Source organism: Salmo trutta, unplaced genomic scaffold (genome assembly GCF_901001165.1).
Source record: "Salmo trutta unplaced genomic scaffold, fSalTru1.1, whole genome shotgun sequence".
Taxonomy (NCBI): Eukaryota; Metazoa; Chordata; class Actinopteri; order Salmoniformes; family Salmonidae; genus Salmo; species Salmo trutta.
The window spans coordinates 930,807-948,472 of record NW_021822233.1 but is presented as its reverse complement, the minus strand read 5'-3'; the positions used below and the strand labels follow the sequence as shown (position 1 = coordinate 948,472).

Genomic DNA, 17,666 nt, shown 5'->3' with positions numbered 1-17,666 from the left:
AGAGCCTTGCTCTGGCCAGAAACAGGGTTGGAGAGCCCAGCTCTGGCCAGAAACAGGGTTGGAGAGCCCTGCTCTGGCCAGGAACAGGGTTGAATAGCCCAGCTCTGGCCAGGGACAGGGTTGGAGAGCCCAGCTCTGGCAAGGAACAGGGCTGGAGAGCCCAGCTATGGCCAGGGACAGGGTTGGAGAGTCCAGCTCTGGCCAGAAACAGGGTTGGAGAGCCCAGCTCTGGCCAGGAACAGGGTTGGAGAGCCCTGCTCTGGCCAGAAACAGGGTTGGAGAGCCCAGCTCTGGCCAGAAACAGGGTTGGAGAGCCCTGCTCTGGCCAGGAACAGGGTTGAATAGCCCAGCTCTGGCCAGGGACAGGGTTGGAGAGCCCAGCTCTGGCAAGGAACAGGGCTGGAGAGCCCAGCTATGGCCAGGGACAGGGTTGGAGAGTCCAGCTCTGGCCAGAAACAGGGTTGGAGAGCCCAGCTCTGGCCAGGAACAGGGTTGGAGAGCCCAGCTTTGGCAAGGAACAGGGTTGGAGAGCCCCGCTCTGGCCAGGGACAGGGTTGGAGAGCCCAGCTCTGGCCAGAAACAGGGTTGGAGAGCCCTGCTCTGGCCAGGAACAGGGTTGGAGAGCCCAGCTCTGGCAAGGAACAGGGTTGGATAGCCCAGCTCTGGCCAGGAACAGGGTTGGAGAGCCCAGCTCTGGCCAGGGACAGGGTTGGAGAGCCCAGCTCTGGCCAGGGACAGGGTTGGAGAGCCCAGCTCTGGCCAGGGACAGGGTTGGAGAGCCCAGCTCTGGCCAGGAACAGGGTTGTAGAGCCCAGCTCTGGCCAGGAACAGGGTTGGAGAGCCCAGCTCTGGCCAGGGACAGGGTTGGAGAGCCCAGCTCTGGCCAGGGACAGGGTTGGAGAGCCCAGCTCTGGGATTAATGAATGTCTCCAGTGTTCGTGGCTAGTTTGCTTCAAATCCGTTTGAGATTTCTCCATATGAATAAGCAAATCAACACATAGAAGATATATTTGAAGAAATGTCACCTTACAGTTTAAAATACATCTGACAGCAAAACAAGGAAACAACAAAAGTAGACTTGTCAGTATTCAATTTACTTGTACAGTAAAAGGCCAAACAACCACACACAACAATAGTGAATTCCACTGAAATGAAAAGCAAAGGATTTAACTTAACACCAGAATGAGAAAAGGCATAGGCATTCATATAGACAAAACCATAACGCCTCCCAAAGGGCAACCTATTCCCTACATAGTGCACTACCTTTGACCAGAGCCCTATGGGGTAGTGGTCAAAAATAGTGCACTATATACGGAATAGGATGCCATTTGGAACGTACACCCAGTCTTTTAGTCTCCTGGTCCTCTTCTCGTCCATCATCACCAGCCAGGAGACTTGTGTCAAAGGACAGAAAGCTGCTGATAAAACTCACACAATTCTGCAAACCAGCTGCAGGAGGAATGTATGTGTCTATTCCCTATGGTGCATTATGGGGAACAGAGTGCCTTTTGGGACACACAATGTCTGTACATACAGGACCACTGAAGACATCTGTTTTTACAGAATGAGTCGCTACGCTCACCGTCGACTTCCACGACGTGAAGCACTAACAGCCAATTAAAACTAAAACTGTAACATGCATGTACAGATACTCACTCACCTAGCCGATGTGTTCATGAAGCATACCTGGGTTCAAATAGTATTCAAAATCATTTCAAATACTTTAGCTGGTGTTTTTAACCAATAGAATAATCTCAAAACAGCAAACCCCGCCCATATGGCACTCCTGGCAAATGCTAAAACCGTATGAAAGATTTCTACTACTATTTGAACCCTGGTCTGGAAGTAAGGGGTCCCATCAGTTAGCGAGGATAAAACTATCCATCTATGTAGCATGTGCAAAAGCCATAGCCATAATCTCTCAATCTCAATACAAATAAAATAATATATTAAATTAACATGAAAGAACATCCCTTCTTTATAGGTAAACGCTATAGAAAATACAAGACCAAAACATTGGAATGTCCTGCTAGTATCTTGCTATCCACACACACAGAGCAAGCCATTCATTTAACTCCCTTGTCTACAGCTCAGTTCAAAATCAGCTACTGTTATTAACCCGTGGCTTGCTTGACAGAACAAAAATACACTTCAACAGGGAAACTGTTCAAGGACTCAAGCTTGGCCACCCTACAACCAGATTTAAAAAGCTTGAATTAGTTGGGGAGAGAAGGTGGCAAAGGTGCATAACAAACAACTTTTCTACCATGTAGTACTCATATAACAATTGTTTTCTACCATGTAGTACTCATATAACAAGGGTTTTCTTTTGTTAAATGTCCCTGTAAAAAGTTAAAAGGTAGTACTCGTTTTTGTATTCATTTATTGTTATTACACACAAAAATGTGTATTTCCTTCTACACCCTGGAGTGTAACATGTTATCATTTAATATATATCTATAAAGGGTCTTATACATTACTCTGTGGTATACTAGTACAGTCCCCAATAAATATCCTCACAACTATCACTTCATAATCGTATCTGTTTGTCCACTTTGTCTGATGAGCAGAGTTCAGAGTTACTGTAAAATGTCTATGAAAAGTTTTGTATGAAAATCTTTTCTTCGATCAAACTGATAGACTTGTCCGTCAGCATGGCCTCACTGTTCACAAACCTGTAGCCAAACAGTTTCATCGTGGGTCCACAAACCCTCTGCACCACCTGGGCTAGTTTGTACGGTATGCTGAACCTCCATTTCTCTACTTGCTCGGAGGAGTTCTTCTGTGTTGAATACACTCCACTAGCCTCATTGGAAGCCTGGGTGTTTTTTAACACCCAGTCTTTCACCTGAGGAGTGAACGGGATCCCGGTAAACTTGTACATCTCCGCTGCCTTCCTCATAGGGAATCTAGCGATATCCTCGTACCGTACTAGCATGTACCTCCGCCTCAGCCACGACGGCTGCCTCAGGCCAACCTCCGCAGACATCCTGATATTGTCGCAGTTCCCTTTCAGCTTCCTCACCTCGTCGTCGTCGATGGGCACGTCTCCGTCCACGGCCCACTTCTTCCAGTTGTTGTACTTGGCGGAGAAGGCCACCATGCGGGAGGCCAGAACCGCCCTGGGGTCCCTCACCAGCTGGATGAACTTGATATCCAGACGAGGGTCCTCAGCGAGGGGTCTCAGGGTCTCCAGCTGACGCACCCGGACGGATTTAATGGCCCTGTGCTCCTTCTGCTGGCATGACTCGGACGCCATGGTCAGGTTGAGGGGACCACACTTCCTGGTCCGGCAATGGTAGCGTTCAAAGACTTTCTTAACGAACGGGCTACAGACGGACTCCTCACAGAGAGAGCTGCTAGATTCTCTCCTGAACAGGGCTGAGGTAACGTGGTCTACAGGAAGTGGGTCAATAAAGCTCTCCAGAGGGGTGAAGTCACACAGGAAGAGCCCCTGGAGGACTTCCCGGTAGGCCCGGGCGGCGGCTGTGGCGTTGGTCCCGCCACTCTCTAACGTCAGCGACCTCTCGACGTGCCACAGCGGCTCGAACAGGTAGAACATGTTGTCTCCCTGCTGGTTGAAGAACTCGCCCACGAAGGAGGAGCCTGTCCGTGTAGTGGCCAATAGGAGGATGTGCTTTCTGTTTCCTGCTGACCCTATGACCTCTGACCTACAATACAGTACAAAATACAAAACTTTATTGTCCAATGTCAATCAGATCGGATATGTCTTTTTAAACGATATTCCAAACCACTTGGACATCACACACACAAATACTGATCAGGATTGGGGACACCATTATGCTAGCTTCAGGAATGTCTTTACTGAGATCAAACATGATAAGTTACACACAGAATTATAGGTACTGTAGTATCAATTAATCAATCACATATATTTTATAAACGCCTTTTTGTATCAGCAGTTGTCACTAAGTGCTTTACAGATACCCAGCCTAAAACCCCAAAGAAGAAGCAATGCAGAGGCAGAAGCACAGTGTGTAGGAAAAACTCCGTGGAAGGCAGGAACCTAGGAAGAAACCTAGAGAGGAACCAGGCTCTGAGGGATGGCCAGTCCTCTCCTGGCTGTACAGGATGTAGATGTAGGAGTACATGTAGCTATTAAGGCCAGACTGTTTGTCTTATTGTATGATAAATAGTATATCATGCTAAACACACAGACCTCTGCTCGGTGTAGTTCTCCAGGCGTCTCTTCATGATGGTGAAGACAGGGTCCAGTTTGCTCAGGGTAGTGAAGGAGGAGCCATTCAACTTCAGGAGACCCAGGGCTGAGGCTGGGGCAGAGTTACTGGGCTGGAGGGGGGTCTGGGGCGTCTGCTTTGGGGTGAGCTTGTCTGAAACCCTAGAAGACAGGGTTGGCAGTGTTAAACAACAAGTTTTATAGTTTTACAAGACCATCTTATCCACAGACAGTGAATAAGTAAGTCAACAATTCAAGTAAGTAAACAATCTACGCAATTGAAATCTTGACAACATGACTACTTCATCCAATCAGACTACTTGGAAAACACAGCATGACACTTGATACCGCTTTGTGAGTAGCTGAAACGAATGTCACAAACACACCACTCTGAATAAAGGTGAGCCTGTTCCAATCTGAGGGAGATCAGTACAACAGACAGGCCTAATGCATACACACACACACACATGCGCGCGCACGCACACGCACACACACACTGTTTATCATAGAGATGGGCTTAGGTTTACCGTGAGATAATGTTGTTTTCCTTCTCAATGATGACCAGTGCCACAATGAAGACAAGGGAGATTGTGTATTTCATCCTCATTCTGTGATGTAGCTGTGCCGGGATCTGCTGCTGTCACGGAATGTCTTCTTAATAGCTTCTGCCAATCTTCTTCTCTCCTCCAGACTCCCGCTGCCTGTTGTTTGTTGTTGTATTTTCCATCATATACACGGCTGCTTCATTCTGCAAAATGAAATTAACATTAATAAACTGTCACACTTTCACGCTACAGTACTGTAAACAACAACACAAACCTTAAAGGACTTCCACTGTTACAGTATAGAGGACTTCAACTGTTATAGTATAGAGGACTTCAACTGTTACAGTATAGAGGACTTCAACTGTTATAGTATAGAGGACTTCAACTGTTACAGTATAGAGGACTTCAACTGTTATAGTATAGAGGACTTCAACTGTTATAGTATAGAGGACTTCAAATGTTATAGTATAGAGGACTTCAACTGTTATAGTATAGAGGACTTCAAATGTTACAGTATAGAGGACTTCAACTGTTATAGTATAGAGGACTTTAACTGTTATAGTATAGAGGACTTCAACTGTTATAGTATAGAGGACTTCAACTGTTATAGTATAGAGGACTTCAACTGTTATAGTATAGAGGACTTCAAATGTTATAGTATAGAGGACTTCAACTGTTACAGTATAGAGGACTTCAACTGTTACAGTATAGAGGACTTCAACTGTTATAGTATAGAGGACTTCAACTGTTACAGTATAGAGGACTTCAACTGTTATAGTATAGAGGACTTCCACTGTTATAGTATAGAGGACTTCAACTGTTATAGTATAGAGGACTTCAACTGTTATAGTATAGAGGACTTCAACTGTTACAGTATAGAGGACTTCAACTGTTATAGTATAGAGGACTTCAACTGTTATAGTATAGAGGACTTCAACTGTTATAGTATAGAGGACTTCAACTGTTATAGTATAGAGGACTTCAACTGTTACAGTATAGAGGACTTGAATTGTTATAGTAGAGATTACGTAAATTGTAATAGTATAGATGATTTAAATTGTTATAGTAAAGTTTACATAAATTGTTATAGTATAGTTGTGTTAGATGAAATCTTCTGAAAACGAATCTGTTGATATCCAGTCAAATGGAGGAGAAAGTATCACAGGTTCTACATACAGTATGCTATAGTATAGCCTGGTGTAGATGAATCAGTGCCTTGTCGCTAAGTCAGCATGTTGGTGGTTTGAGGTGGGAGTTTAATAGCTGTGTTTATGGGTCATGCTAGCTTCCCGTCAATTGGTGTAGGACCCATTTTCGGAGACGATAATATCGTTTCATATCACAGTGGTGTAAGAATAGAAAGCGTCAGAGTGGTTTCACAGGGGGAATTTAATCTGCTACTTCCCTTGGGTCTGCCTGTGTTTTCTTTAGGGCTACAGGGGATTTCAAGAACCCACCCACAATGCTAGTGTTGAAAGCTGGTGTCCCTCTAGAGATAAAACAATGTTTGCTCAGACTGAGCCTCTCTCTGTCTCTCAATCGCGCTGTCTCAAATCTATTACAATAATATTTAATATAGGTCGATCATATTGCATCTACATGGCGATAATAGCATCAAAATGTGTTGTAACATGACCCATACACAGAGGAAGATAACATTTAGGCTTTGAATGAAACCAATACTGTCAAACATTACATGGCTAAAGGTATGTGGACCCCTGCTCGTTGAACATCTCATTCCAAAATCATCGACAAACCATTTCTGTATGGGCCTCGCTCTGTGCACGGGGGCATTGTTATACTGAAACAGCCATTGTTGCTCCTACACATTTTCACTTCACAAGAACAGTGCTTACAGTTTACCGGGGCTGCTCTAGCAGGGCAGAAAGTCACTGAGCTCTTCAGTATGGGCCAATGTTTGTCTATGGAGATTGCATGGTTGTGTGCTCGAGTTTATACACCTGTCAGCGACAGATGTGGCTGAAATAGCCTAATCCACATACTGTTGGCCATGTAATGTATGGCACCAAGGTACCCAATCCACCAGCTGCTCCTTTATGTCAGCACTCAATGAGGGATTTTAAGAGAAGACTCAAGAGCACTCAGTGACATGTCCATCAGGGAACAAACCACTGTCTGGTAAAGACGTACTGTAGCCTGGTCTCAGATCTGTTGGTGCTGTCTTACCAACTCCTAATCATTTATTCAATGATGGAGATAGGAGTTCACAAGTTAATACAAACAGATCTGGGACCAGGCTATTCATGGGTTGTTGATTTCGTCACAATATTGTTTTGAACGTTTGTTTTGGACTGAGCATTCTACTCAATGCATCGTCAATGAGCACTGATGAAGATTTCATCAAAAGTGCATTACAGTGGCTTGTAAATACTATGACATTCAAAAGGAGGCAAATAATTAGTAGGAAAACCTTTCGTCATAATGTTGATGTCGCCAGATTAACATTAGATGCAATATAACGTTAGCTATCTAGCTAAGATTGAGGGGAGGCCACCGGATTTTAGCTTGCTAACGTCAGCATTGCCAGCTACTCTTTAAGAACTTTGCTAGCTAATGACAACATTGACATCTGTCTAAAGTAAATTTGACAACATGAAAATGCTGGCAAAGATATTTCCTGCTAAATATTTGACTACTTTAACAATTTCATTGCATTTCCAGGCACTATAGTGTAATTTAGACTAAATAGTATTTAGCCTCCGTCCAGAATGACCGGGCTTATCACCACTTCAAAAGGATCCGCCCCTTTTAAAAATGTTTGCTTAAAATGACATACCCAAATCTAAGTGCCTGTAGTTCAGGACCTGAAGCAAGGAAATTCATATTCTTGATACCATTTAAAAGGAAACACTTTGAAGGTTGTGGAAATGTGAACTGAATGTAGGAGAGAATATAACACATTAGATCTGGTAAAAGATAATACAAAGTACCATCATCTTTGAAATGCAAGAGAAAGGCCATAATGTATTATTCCAGGCCAAGCGCAATTTAGATTGTGGCCACTAGATGGCAGTAGCGCATGGGCAAAGTTTTAGACTGATCCAATGAACCATTGTATTTCTGCTCAAAATGTTGTATCAAGACCGCCCAAATGTGCCGAATTGGTTAATTGATAACTTTTCAAGTTCATAACTGTCCTGAAACAATAGCATGGTATTATTTCACTATAATAGCTACTGTAAATTGTGTAAACAGTGCAGTTAGATTAACAAGAATTTAAGCTTTCAGCCAATATCAGATATGTCTATGTCCTGGGAAATGTTCTTGTTACTTCCAACGTCATGCTAATTACATTAGCACACATTAGCTCAACCGTCCCGAGGATGGGACACCGATCTGTAGAGATCCTTAAGGCACCACTATGGTGCCGCCGGCAGAGGGCGGCTTGAGAATGTTCTTGACCTGACCGAGTGACGGAGGTGCTATGAATAGTGAAAAAGGGCTTTCATTATTCCAACAGAGTACTCCCAGACTGAGCACCTAAACAGTGACCTAACACTGCAGTAAAACAGTTACCTTTGAACAGGGGGATATATGGGAAACAGCACAGAGGCAAAAAGTAAACAGAAATTGAGGGGGAAAACCTGCTTGTCACGGGGCCATAAATTGTAACCATTATGAGACTGTGAGAGTGTGAGCAAGCAGAACTGCAGCAGGATATGAAACCTGGTATTGGTCCCAAATGACCCCCTATTCCCTTTAAAGTGCACTACTTTTGACCACTATTCCCGTTATAGTACACTACTTTTGACCACTATTCCCGTTATAGTGCACTACTTTTGACCACTATTCCCTTTATAGTGCACTACTTTTGACCACTATTCCCGTTATAGTACACTACTTTTGACCAGGGCCCATTGTAAGGAATTAGGGTCCCATTTGGGATGCATCCCTAGCTGTACCTGGCTTGCAGAGTGAGTAGAGTCTATCCATTGAAGACAAAGACGGATGTAATGAGGCCTATTTAGGGATATCCTGCCCATTCTGCTGAAGGATTACTATAATGTTACTGTTGGGATAATGTCAGCTTGGCTTTAATCCCTGACTAATGATCCAAGATGAAATGGGCAATCTGGGATTTAAACTAAAACCAAAGCGGTCAACCCACCACTCTTTATTTCTGGAAACAACTGAAGGATGTGGCTGGAGAAATGTAACCACTCTTAAATGAAGTTATATTCTTCAAATATCAATGGCTATTATATCATTCCTAAAAATAAAAACACATGGATGTTCCAATTCCAGATTGCCCCTTTAAACTCACTGCCTGCCATTACAAAGGGTATCTTACATGACGAGAGACTGTGGCTATTCACCCACAGTAACAACTACTACATTGATTGAGGTGATGATTGAGGTGAAAATGTACATCATTATTGAACCGGTTTGATATAATGGCCCATTCAATGAAAAGAGACAGGTTAACCCGTTGTCTATGTGTCTGCCACCACAACTACCATGGTGTTGTGACAAACCAGCTGTAGGCCTATAACACTATGGTCTATTTCTATTCAAATATCTATCTAATATCGATATCAAGAAAAGTGTATAAACATGAGGCAGAACTTGTAAACCATCTGATTTGAATCGTATAGCTGGCTAAAACATGTATACTGTATGTTAATAAGTGTTTCAAAAGGCACATCTGTGTGTGTGTGTGTGTGAAAAGATCAGTTTATTAGGTCCCTCTAATGGTTGCTATAGTAACCTGTGATCATTAATATTGTGTTCTAAATGGCACTCAATTCGCGACATAGTGCACGGCTTCTGACCAGAGCCCTAAAGAGGTGCCCTATATAGGGAACAAGGAGCCATTGGGGCCACATAATTGTGGAAACGTCTGTTTATGAGGTCCCCCTGGCAGCAGCTACAGTAAAAGGCCGTGATCATTAAGTAGGGGCTCCCGAATGGCGCAGCGGTCTAAGGCACTGCATCTCAGTACTAGAGGTGTCATTACAGACCCTGTTTTGATTCCAGGCTGTATCACAACCGGCCGTGACTGGGAGTCCCGCAGGGCGGCGCACAAAGTGTCGTCCGGGTTAGGGATTGGCCGGGGCAGGCCGTCATTGTAAATAAGAACTTGTTCTTAGCTGACTTGACTAGTTCAATAAAGGTTAAATAAACACAAAAGTAAACACAAAAGTAAAAGCAGCAGTAATAAGCTTGTAGAAAGTTTGTAAGTTTGTAGAAAGAGATTCGCAAGTAAAAATGTTTTGATTTGAGCAGCTCTGAGGACAGGACCTTTTACTTCAGACCAGTGGTGGAAAAAGTCCCCAATTTTCATAAATGAGTAAAAGTAAAGATGCCTTAATAGAAAATGACTCAAGTGAAAGTCACCCAGTAAAATACTACTTGAGTAAAAGTCTAAAAGTATTTGGTTTTAAATATACTTAAGTAACAAAAGTAAATGTCATTGATAAAATATATTTAAGTATCAAAAGTAAAAGTATAAATCATTTCAAGTTCCTAATATTAAGCAAACCAGACGGCAACAATATAAAATTATAGATTTTTTACATTTACATGTAAGGATGGCCAGGGGCACGCTCCAACACCCAGACATCCTTTACAAACGAAGGTTGTGTTTAGTGAGTCCACCAGATAAGAGACTGTAGGGATGACCAGGGATGTTCACCAGGGATGTGTGTGAATTAGACTATTTTTATTGTCCTGCTAAGCATTGAAAATGTAATGAGTACTTTTGGGTGTCAGGGAAAATGTTTGGAGTAAAAAGTACATCATTTTCTTTAGGAATGTAGTGAATTAAAAGTAAAAGTTGTAAAAAATATAAAATAGTAAAGTAAAGTACAGATACCCCAAAAAACAACTTAAGTACTTTACACCACTGCTCCTGAGCAATCAGTTCCCTCTGCCAAAACTATAGCTGCCTAACTATTGGCTGGATTGTTTCATCAATCAAATCTCAGGAAGTAGCTAACCACATCAGCTAGAGAGGATGAGGTAAACACAACCAAAACGTTCTACTTGAAGGTAATCGTCTCTTTTATCTGTGTACATAAAATGTTTTGGTGTAAAGGCAAGGCAGTAGTTTGTTTATCTTGTGAAATATAATGTACATTTCAGACAAACTCCAGACAAGCCATAGCATTGACAGCTGATATTGTGTTAGCTAGCTGGCCTCTGACGTTCATCCTAGCTTTACTATCAACTGGCTAGCTTTATCAGGCAGCTTTAGATGTGAGGGGAAAACATCTATATTTTTTTGCTAGCCATCTGATTGATGGAAGAATCCAGCCAATGACTAGGCAGCTATGGTTTTGGCAGAAGGAACTGATTGGCCAGGAGTAAAAGGTCCTTCCCTCAGAACTCACATTTTTTTAAACTTGCAAATCTCTTTCTACAAACGTACAAAACTTTCTACAAGCTTAGGAATGTCTTGGTAACGTGACAACATTGAGAGAACTTAGAGCGTGTATTTTTGATTCACAGCAGAATAGTCATACTCGTAAATGAATAAAAACATGAGCTGGTGCACACCCAGAGAAAATAATTTTATGTAGAGGTGCTGACTAACGGCGAATAAACTATAAGCTATGGAAATAAAGAGAGTCGCACTTTACGTATATATAAACTCTGTGTAATTTATTAGGTAAATCACCAACGTTTGGGCGTAACTGTGCCTTCTCCAGGGCCTGGATGGGGACACACTTCTGCTTTAAGCTGCCTGAATACGGAGGCCTTCAGTAGTACCTTCCCTTTGATTACAGCAAGAGTCTCATTATCTCTGTCTCGTAACCATTTAACATGTACTGTATGTAACCACTCAGATTCATACAAACTGCTTCAAACACAACAACTGACTCGTATTCACTTGTCCCTGGCTGCGTTTAGACAGGCAGCCCAATTCTGATCTTTTTTCCACTAATTGGTATTTTTTTCAGATCAGATCAGAGAAAGCAGTGCACTATACACTGGGACACAGCCCCAGAGAGACGGCAGCTCCCATTAAAGCTGAGGATGAAGCTCTTGTTGTAACTCCTGACCCAAATACACTGCAGCCTTGGTGTATTTTAGACATTTTCACTCTGACACTATAGCCTTTGACATTAGGTTTTGTGCTGTGTCATGTAACACACTGTACTATACTATGACCGTGATATGTGGTTGTCTCACCCAGCTACCTTAAGATGAACTGTAAGTCGCTCTGGATAAGAGCCTCTGCTAAATGACTAAAATGTCAAACAAATGTACTCTACACTGTATCAACCATGTAAGTATATGGAATGAAGAAAGACTAACAAGTCCAAAGCCTGATTGCAGATGACCGGTTGTTAAGAGTAAACCACACTTAAAGGGATACTTCAGGATTTTGGCAATGAAGCACTCTTATCTACTTTCCCGGAGTCAGAGGAACTCGTGGATACCATTTTTACGTCTCTGTGTGCAGTTTGAAGGAAGTTGCTAACTAGCGTTAACGCAATTGCTAACTAGCGTTAGTGCAATGACAGGAAGTCTATGGTAACTGCTAACATGATAGTAGATATCATAGACTTCCAGTCATGGTGCCATCGCTAGTTAGCATTAGCTTGCGAAACTACCTCTAACTTCCTTTGTGCCATCGCTAGTTAGCATTGGCTTGCGAAACTACTTATAACTTATTTTATACTGGATGCAGAGTTATAAAAATGGTATCCATGTATTCATCCAAAATCCCAGTATCCCTGATGTTCTCCCCTTTCTGTCTTCTGAATTCCCATGATGCCTCAGATTTCCTATCTATTTTTTTGGTGCTAGTGTAACCGATGTGAAATGGCTAGTTAGTTAGCAGTGGTGCGCGCTAATAGCATTTCAATCAGTGACGTCACTCGCTCTGAGACTTGAAGTAGGGTTTCCCCTTGCGTTGCAAGGGCCACGGCTTTTGTACCGCGATGGGTAACGATGCTTCGGTGGGTGTCAGTTGTTGATGTGTGCAAAGGTCCCTGGTTCGAGCCCGGGTTGGGGCGAAGAGAGGGACTGTTACACTGTGAAGGCTGAGTTCTAACACCCTGTTGTAACCTCTGTCTGCCTCAGGCTGCTACTGTAGCCTGTCCAAAAGACTGCAAATCTTAACTCCCAAAATGATTAGACAAATCATGTGAAATTCTCTCAAAAAGTGAATGAGTTATACGACTTAGAGTAAAAGTTTTGAATTGGAACTAGACCCGGCACTCACTGTTGACGTGGACTAGTTGGTAATCACAAGGTGGACTTGGAGTACACTGAGTCTGTGTTTTCCCCAGAGAGGAAATCTCTCTCTGCCCATCTCCGTCTTACACCGTCTGCCCGCAAGACACAGACACAAAGGTCTCTCACAGAGTTCAGACTGTAAAAAAACATCTGGCCTGAGATCACAGTATTGTGATCTTTTTCGGCTCCCGAGTGGCGCGGTGGACTAAGGCACTGCATCCCAGTGCAAGAAGCATCACTACAGTCCCTGGTTCAAATCCAGGCTGTATCACATCTGGCTGTGATTGGAAGTCCCACAGGGCAACGCACAATTGGCCCAGCGTTGTCTGGGTTTGGCCGTCATTGTAAATAAGAATTTGTTCTTAATTGACTTGCCTAGTTACATTTAAAAAAATTATCTATGGATTTCAAGTCTCTGGGCAGGGGCACAGCCATGGGTGGGTATAGGTCCACCCAGTAGGGTATAGTGGGTGAGTTCTTAACTGACCTGTCTAGGTAAATAAAGGTTACATTTTCATTTAAAAAAAATTGTAGGTCGCAGGTTGACGTTTATTGTCAATAGTCTTGACCTGGAGGCAGAACTGAGACGGTTCCGCTAGATTGGCCAGCTGCAAAGCCAAAATGATCTATATTGTAAATTTAAGGTTAGGGTTAGGAATTAGGGTTAGCAGAGTGGTTAAGGTTAGGTTTAAAATCAGATTGGATGACTTTGTGGCTGTGCCAGCTAGTGACCACTCTGTAGAGCTGCCTCCAATACATGAATCATCTCAATAAATGCCGACCAGCCCCAGAGTCACTTGCACGTCTTTTCTCAATTCCCTGCGTCCTTTCTCCTCAAAACACATTGGAGGATTAGGTCAGAAGGGATGGACCTTGGATCTTTTCCTCCAATGCTGTTTCAGAAGGAAGAGGACACGAGGAATCATGGAAAGACTAATCGAGGGGGACATTTGAGTGCATGCATGAGAGGTACTCAGCATTATATAGCCACAGACCACAGCCAATAAGAGACATGCCATCATCCTATAGCCATAGACCACAACCAATGGGAGACATGCTATCATCATATAGCCACAGACCACAGCCAATGGGAGACATGCTATCATCATATAGCCACAGACCACAACCAATGGGAGACATGCCATCATCATATAGCCACAGACCACAACCAATGGGAGACATGCCATCATCATATAGCCATAGACCACAGCCAATAAGAGACATGCCATCATCCTATAGCCATAGACCACAACCAATGGGAGACATGCTATCATCATATAGCCACAGACCACAGCCAATGGGAGACATGCTATCATCATATAGCCACAGACCACAACCAATGGGAGACAGGCTATCATCATATAGCCACAGACCACAGCCAATGGGAGACATGCCATCATCATATAGCCACAGACCACAGCCAATGGGAGACAGGCTATCATCATATAACCACAGACCACAGCCAATGGGAGACAGGCTATCATCATATAGCCACAGACCACAGCCAATGGGAGACATGCTATCATCATATAGCCACAGACCACAGCCAATGGGAGACAGGCTATCATCATATAACCACAGACCACAGCCAATGGGAGACATGCTATCATCATATAGCCACAGACCACAGCCAATGGGAGACATGCCAGGGGAAATGAGAAGGGAAATGCATTGAGAGCTTCCTGACCATTGCTTAACAATTGCCCATAGCTGGATGAAGATTGGTTCATTTGTTATTTGTCATACGGGTGATTTTTGGCATAGTTCAATAACACCATGTAACTGTGTTGGGTCCAATGGCTGTTCTCTAACATGTTGTATTTTTACCTTCAGGGAAAACTGTACTACACTACATGTACAACATTGTCGCTAAGTCCCATAGCATAAGCTAATAGCTTTTTTTAATTTAACCTTTATTTAACAAGGCAAGTCAGTTAAAAACAAATTCTTATTTACAATGACAGCCAACCCCTGGACAAACCCGGGCCAATTGTGAGCCACCCTATGGGACTCCCAATCCTAGCTGGATGTGATACAGCCTGGATTTGAACCAGGGACTGTAGTGACACCTCTTCCACTGAGATGCAGTGCCTTAGACCGATGTGCCACTCGGGATCATAGATTACTGTGAAAACCATCAAAAGAACATCTACAAAATAAGGATTTTCTTTCAAATGGATTCATGATTTATAATGTAAGCCAGTACACACCAATTATCTGAGCTTATTATCCCATGGAAGCGTGGTGTCAGAAAGAGCTCATCTTTACAGAGCTGCCATCGAAACATTCACAACCCACTGAGGCGTGTGACACATTTGATGATCAGCTCATGAAGGAACCACCATCTCCCCATTTATCAGCATGTTACAAATGCTTTTAATGGATGCCTTCTTCTTAAGGCTCAAATATGATTGTTTCTTTTTTTTTTTTTTTTTTGTAATGAAAGGGGACTGAAGATAGAAGAGCCAGCATGACAATCACATTTGTAACCATTTCTCTGTGTGAAATTTCAATTAATGCAGTCAGTGAAGCTTGAAGAACATATGGTTTTATTTTCACCTGTTCTGGCGGTGCAAAGCAGTGTATCAAGTGAAATCTTGAATAATTTCAGAATAGAAGCTATCAGCTGTTTTTTTTATTTTTTTTTACCTTACCTTGACAAAGTAATTAACAGTTTACCATTGCAGGTATATTAGGCTACCATAGGTACCACAGATGTATAGCAACATAACTTCACTTCAGGTGATTTTGCCTTACCCAATCAACATACGTTTAGCTTAACATACTGTAATTACACAGGGCTATTTAAAGCATGATACTCTAGTCTACGTGCATGATAAAGTAGAGGCTGTGCCCCATGCCCCTATGGCAGGTTGTCTCATATTTACAGAGAGCCGTTCAGTGGTACTCTGTAATGGATCTAGCCTGGACTCAGATCTGTTTGTGCTGTCTTGCCAAACCCTATGGCCAAGAAAGTACAAACGGATCTGGGACCAGGCTAGGATTAAGATCAAGATTACTTTATTGGTCAATTGCACACAAGGTCCAACTGAAATGTTACTTCTGCTTTTAACCAACCCCTCCGAAAGATACACATACATGTACAGGTTTTGGAGCGGTGCAGGGGCTGCCACACTGGGTGCCCGGGGAGCTGTTGTTGAGAGGGGTTAAGTGCCTTGGTCAAGAACACAACAGCAGGTAATGCATCTAGGATTTAACACCAGCAACCTTCCGGTTGCCAGCTCACTTCTAGAAAGATTTGTCCCATCTGACCCGGGATTCAAACCAGCAACCTTGCGGCCACTGGCCCACCTCTAACCACTAGGCTACCTGCCGCACCAGGCTGTATTGAATCCTGACAGGCTGGCACATTGGCAGAGAGCAGGGCTGGTATCATATCACTGTGGGTTGTTTGATACCCTAGAAGCCCTCATCCATTGGTGGTCCTTCCAGCTCATGCAGGTATGCCCAGCCAGTAAAATATAGTGTTTGGTCTTCAGAAATCAATAGCCAAGGGCTATCAGGTGAGATACAGCACAAATATTGTCTAGTCATCCACACTGGATACAGTACATAATTTATACAGCAGGAAGTCCTCATACAGTAATTAGTCAATAGGCTAGTAATAAAGTAGGAATACTTCATCAATAAATCATCAATAGAGACCATGCCATGTTATTTGTTCTCAAATAATGAAAAGTATCAAACACTTTTTTAAATATTGAAAACACTAAAGCAACAACTTAATAAAAAATAAAAAATAATTATAAATAAGAAATTGGTTTAAAACGGAGGATTCCTTACCATTCTATTTTGACGCTCTCAAGCAACCAGTCGCCTAATCGACAGTTGTGCGCTCGATGGGTTCCCTCATGGTCTAGTCTTCCAGAAGCACGCTGCCTTATTCACGAACAAAAGGCACCTTGTGTGGGAAAAAGTTGATAAACTCCTCCATGTCCGTTAGGCTACTTCTAATATCCCCAAGATGATTCCATAGACGAAGGTAGGCTACAAAAACACGCGAGCAAACTTTGACATTTTACAAATAAAAGTTTAGAAATAAAAAAAAACGTATCTCAAAATGTCCACACGAAAAATAAAGGGGGAAAAAATCCGATCAACAATGAGATTAAATAAACTGGGGAAGATATATGTAACAAACAAAAAACGCATTAACGGTTGAATAATAATTATTTTACATCTCTAATCCCAACGAAAGGGCAAGAACTCCAACCGTGACCGAGTGTGCCGCTCTTCCTCCAAAAAATGGACACTGTAGTCACATGTGGAGAGGTTGGCCCCTCACCCATCGTTGTTTTTACATAGCCGAATATAGAGGGCCACTTTCTCTGTCTCGCTCGCTTTCGCCTCCCTCTCTCCATCTTTCCCTCTCTCAATTCAATTCAGAGGGCTTTATTGGCATGATAAACATATGTTTACATTGCCAAAGCAAGTGAAATAGATAGAAGTTAAATAAACAATCAGAAATGACAGTAAACATTACACTCACAGTAAACATATGTATTTCTTTATCAACGTAAATGTGCAATGGCCCATTTAAAAAAAAAAAAGATTTCCAAAGATACATAAGCAAGTTGAAACTGAAAGATATGCTATCCTAAAAAGTTAACTTGCAAAGGTTGCAGCACTTTTTGGTGGATGAAGATGTGCCGCCACCTGTTGGAATTCATTTTACACGTCTTTTGAATCTCTAG

The 17,666-nt window shown here is 42.7% G+C and overlaps 1 protein-coding gene across 1 annotated transcript; it reads right to left on the bottom strand.

The window, feature by feature from the left end:
• Positions 1-1,073: 1,073 nt before the first annotated feature.
• Positions 1,074-17,341, bottom strand: LOC115181226 (carbohydrate sulfotransferase 3). The gene is made up of 4 exons (XM_029743245.1): positions 16,756-17,341; positions 4,726-4,946; positions 4,181-4,360; positions 1,074-3,671 (listed from the first exon to the last, which is right to left on the bottom strand). Exons 2-4 carry the CDS (start codon positions 4,803-4,805, stop codon positions 2,594-2,596), a joined length of 1,338 nt encoding a protein of 445 aa, XP_029599105.1. The 5' UTR covers positions 4,806-4,946; positions 16,756-17,341; the 3' UTR covers positions 1,074-2,593.
• Positions 17,342-17,666: the final 325 nt, after the last annotated feature.

Coding starts and splice junctions, on each gene's coding strand:
- LOC115181226 (XM_029743245.1), bottom strand. CDS start 4,805: ATGAGGATGAAATACACAATCTCCCTTGTCTTCATTGTGGCACTGGTC. Junction 4,361..4,725: donor GAAAACAACATTATCTCACG/GTAAACCTAAGC, acceptor CCTGTCTTCTAG/GGTTTCAGACAAGCTCACCC. Junction 3,672..4,180: donor GAGAACTACACCGAGCAGAG/GTCTGTGTGTTT, acceptor ACTGTATTGTAG/GTCAGAGGTCATAGGGTCAG.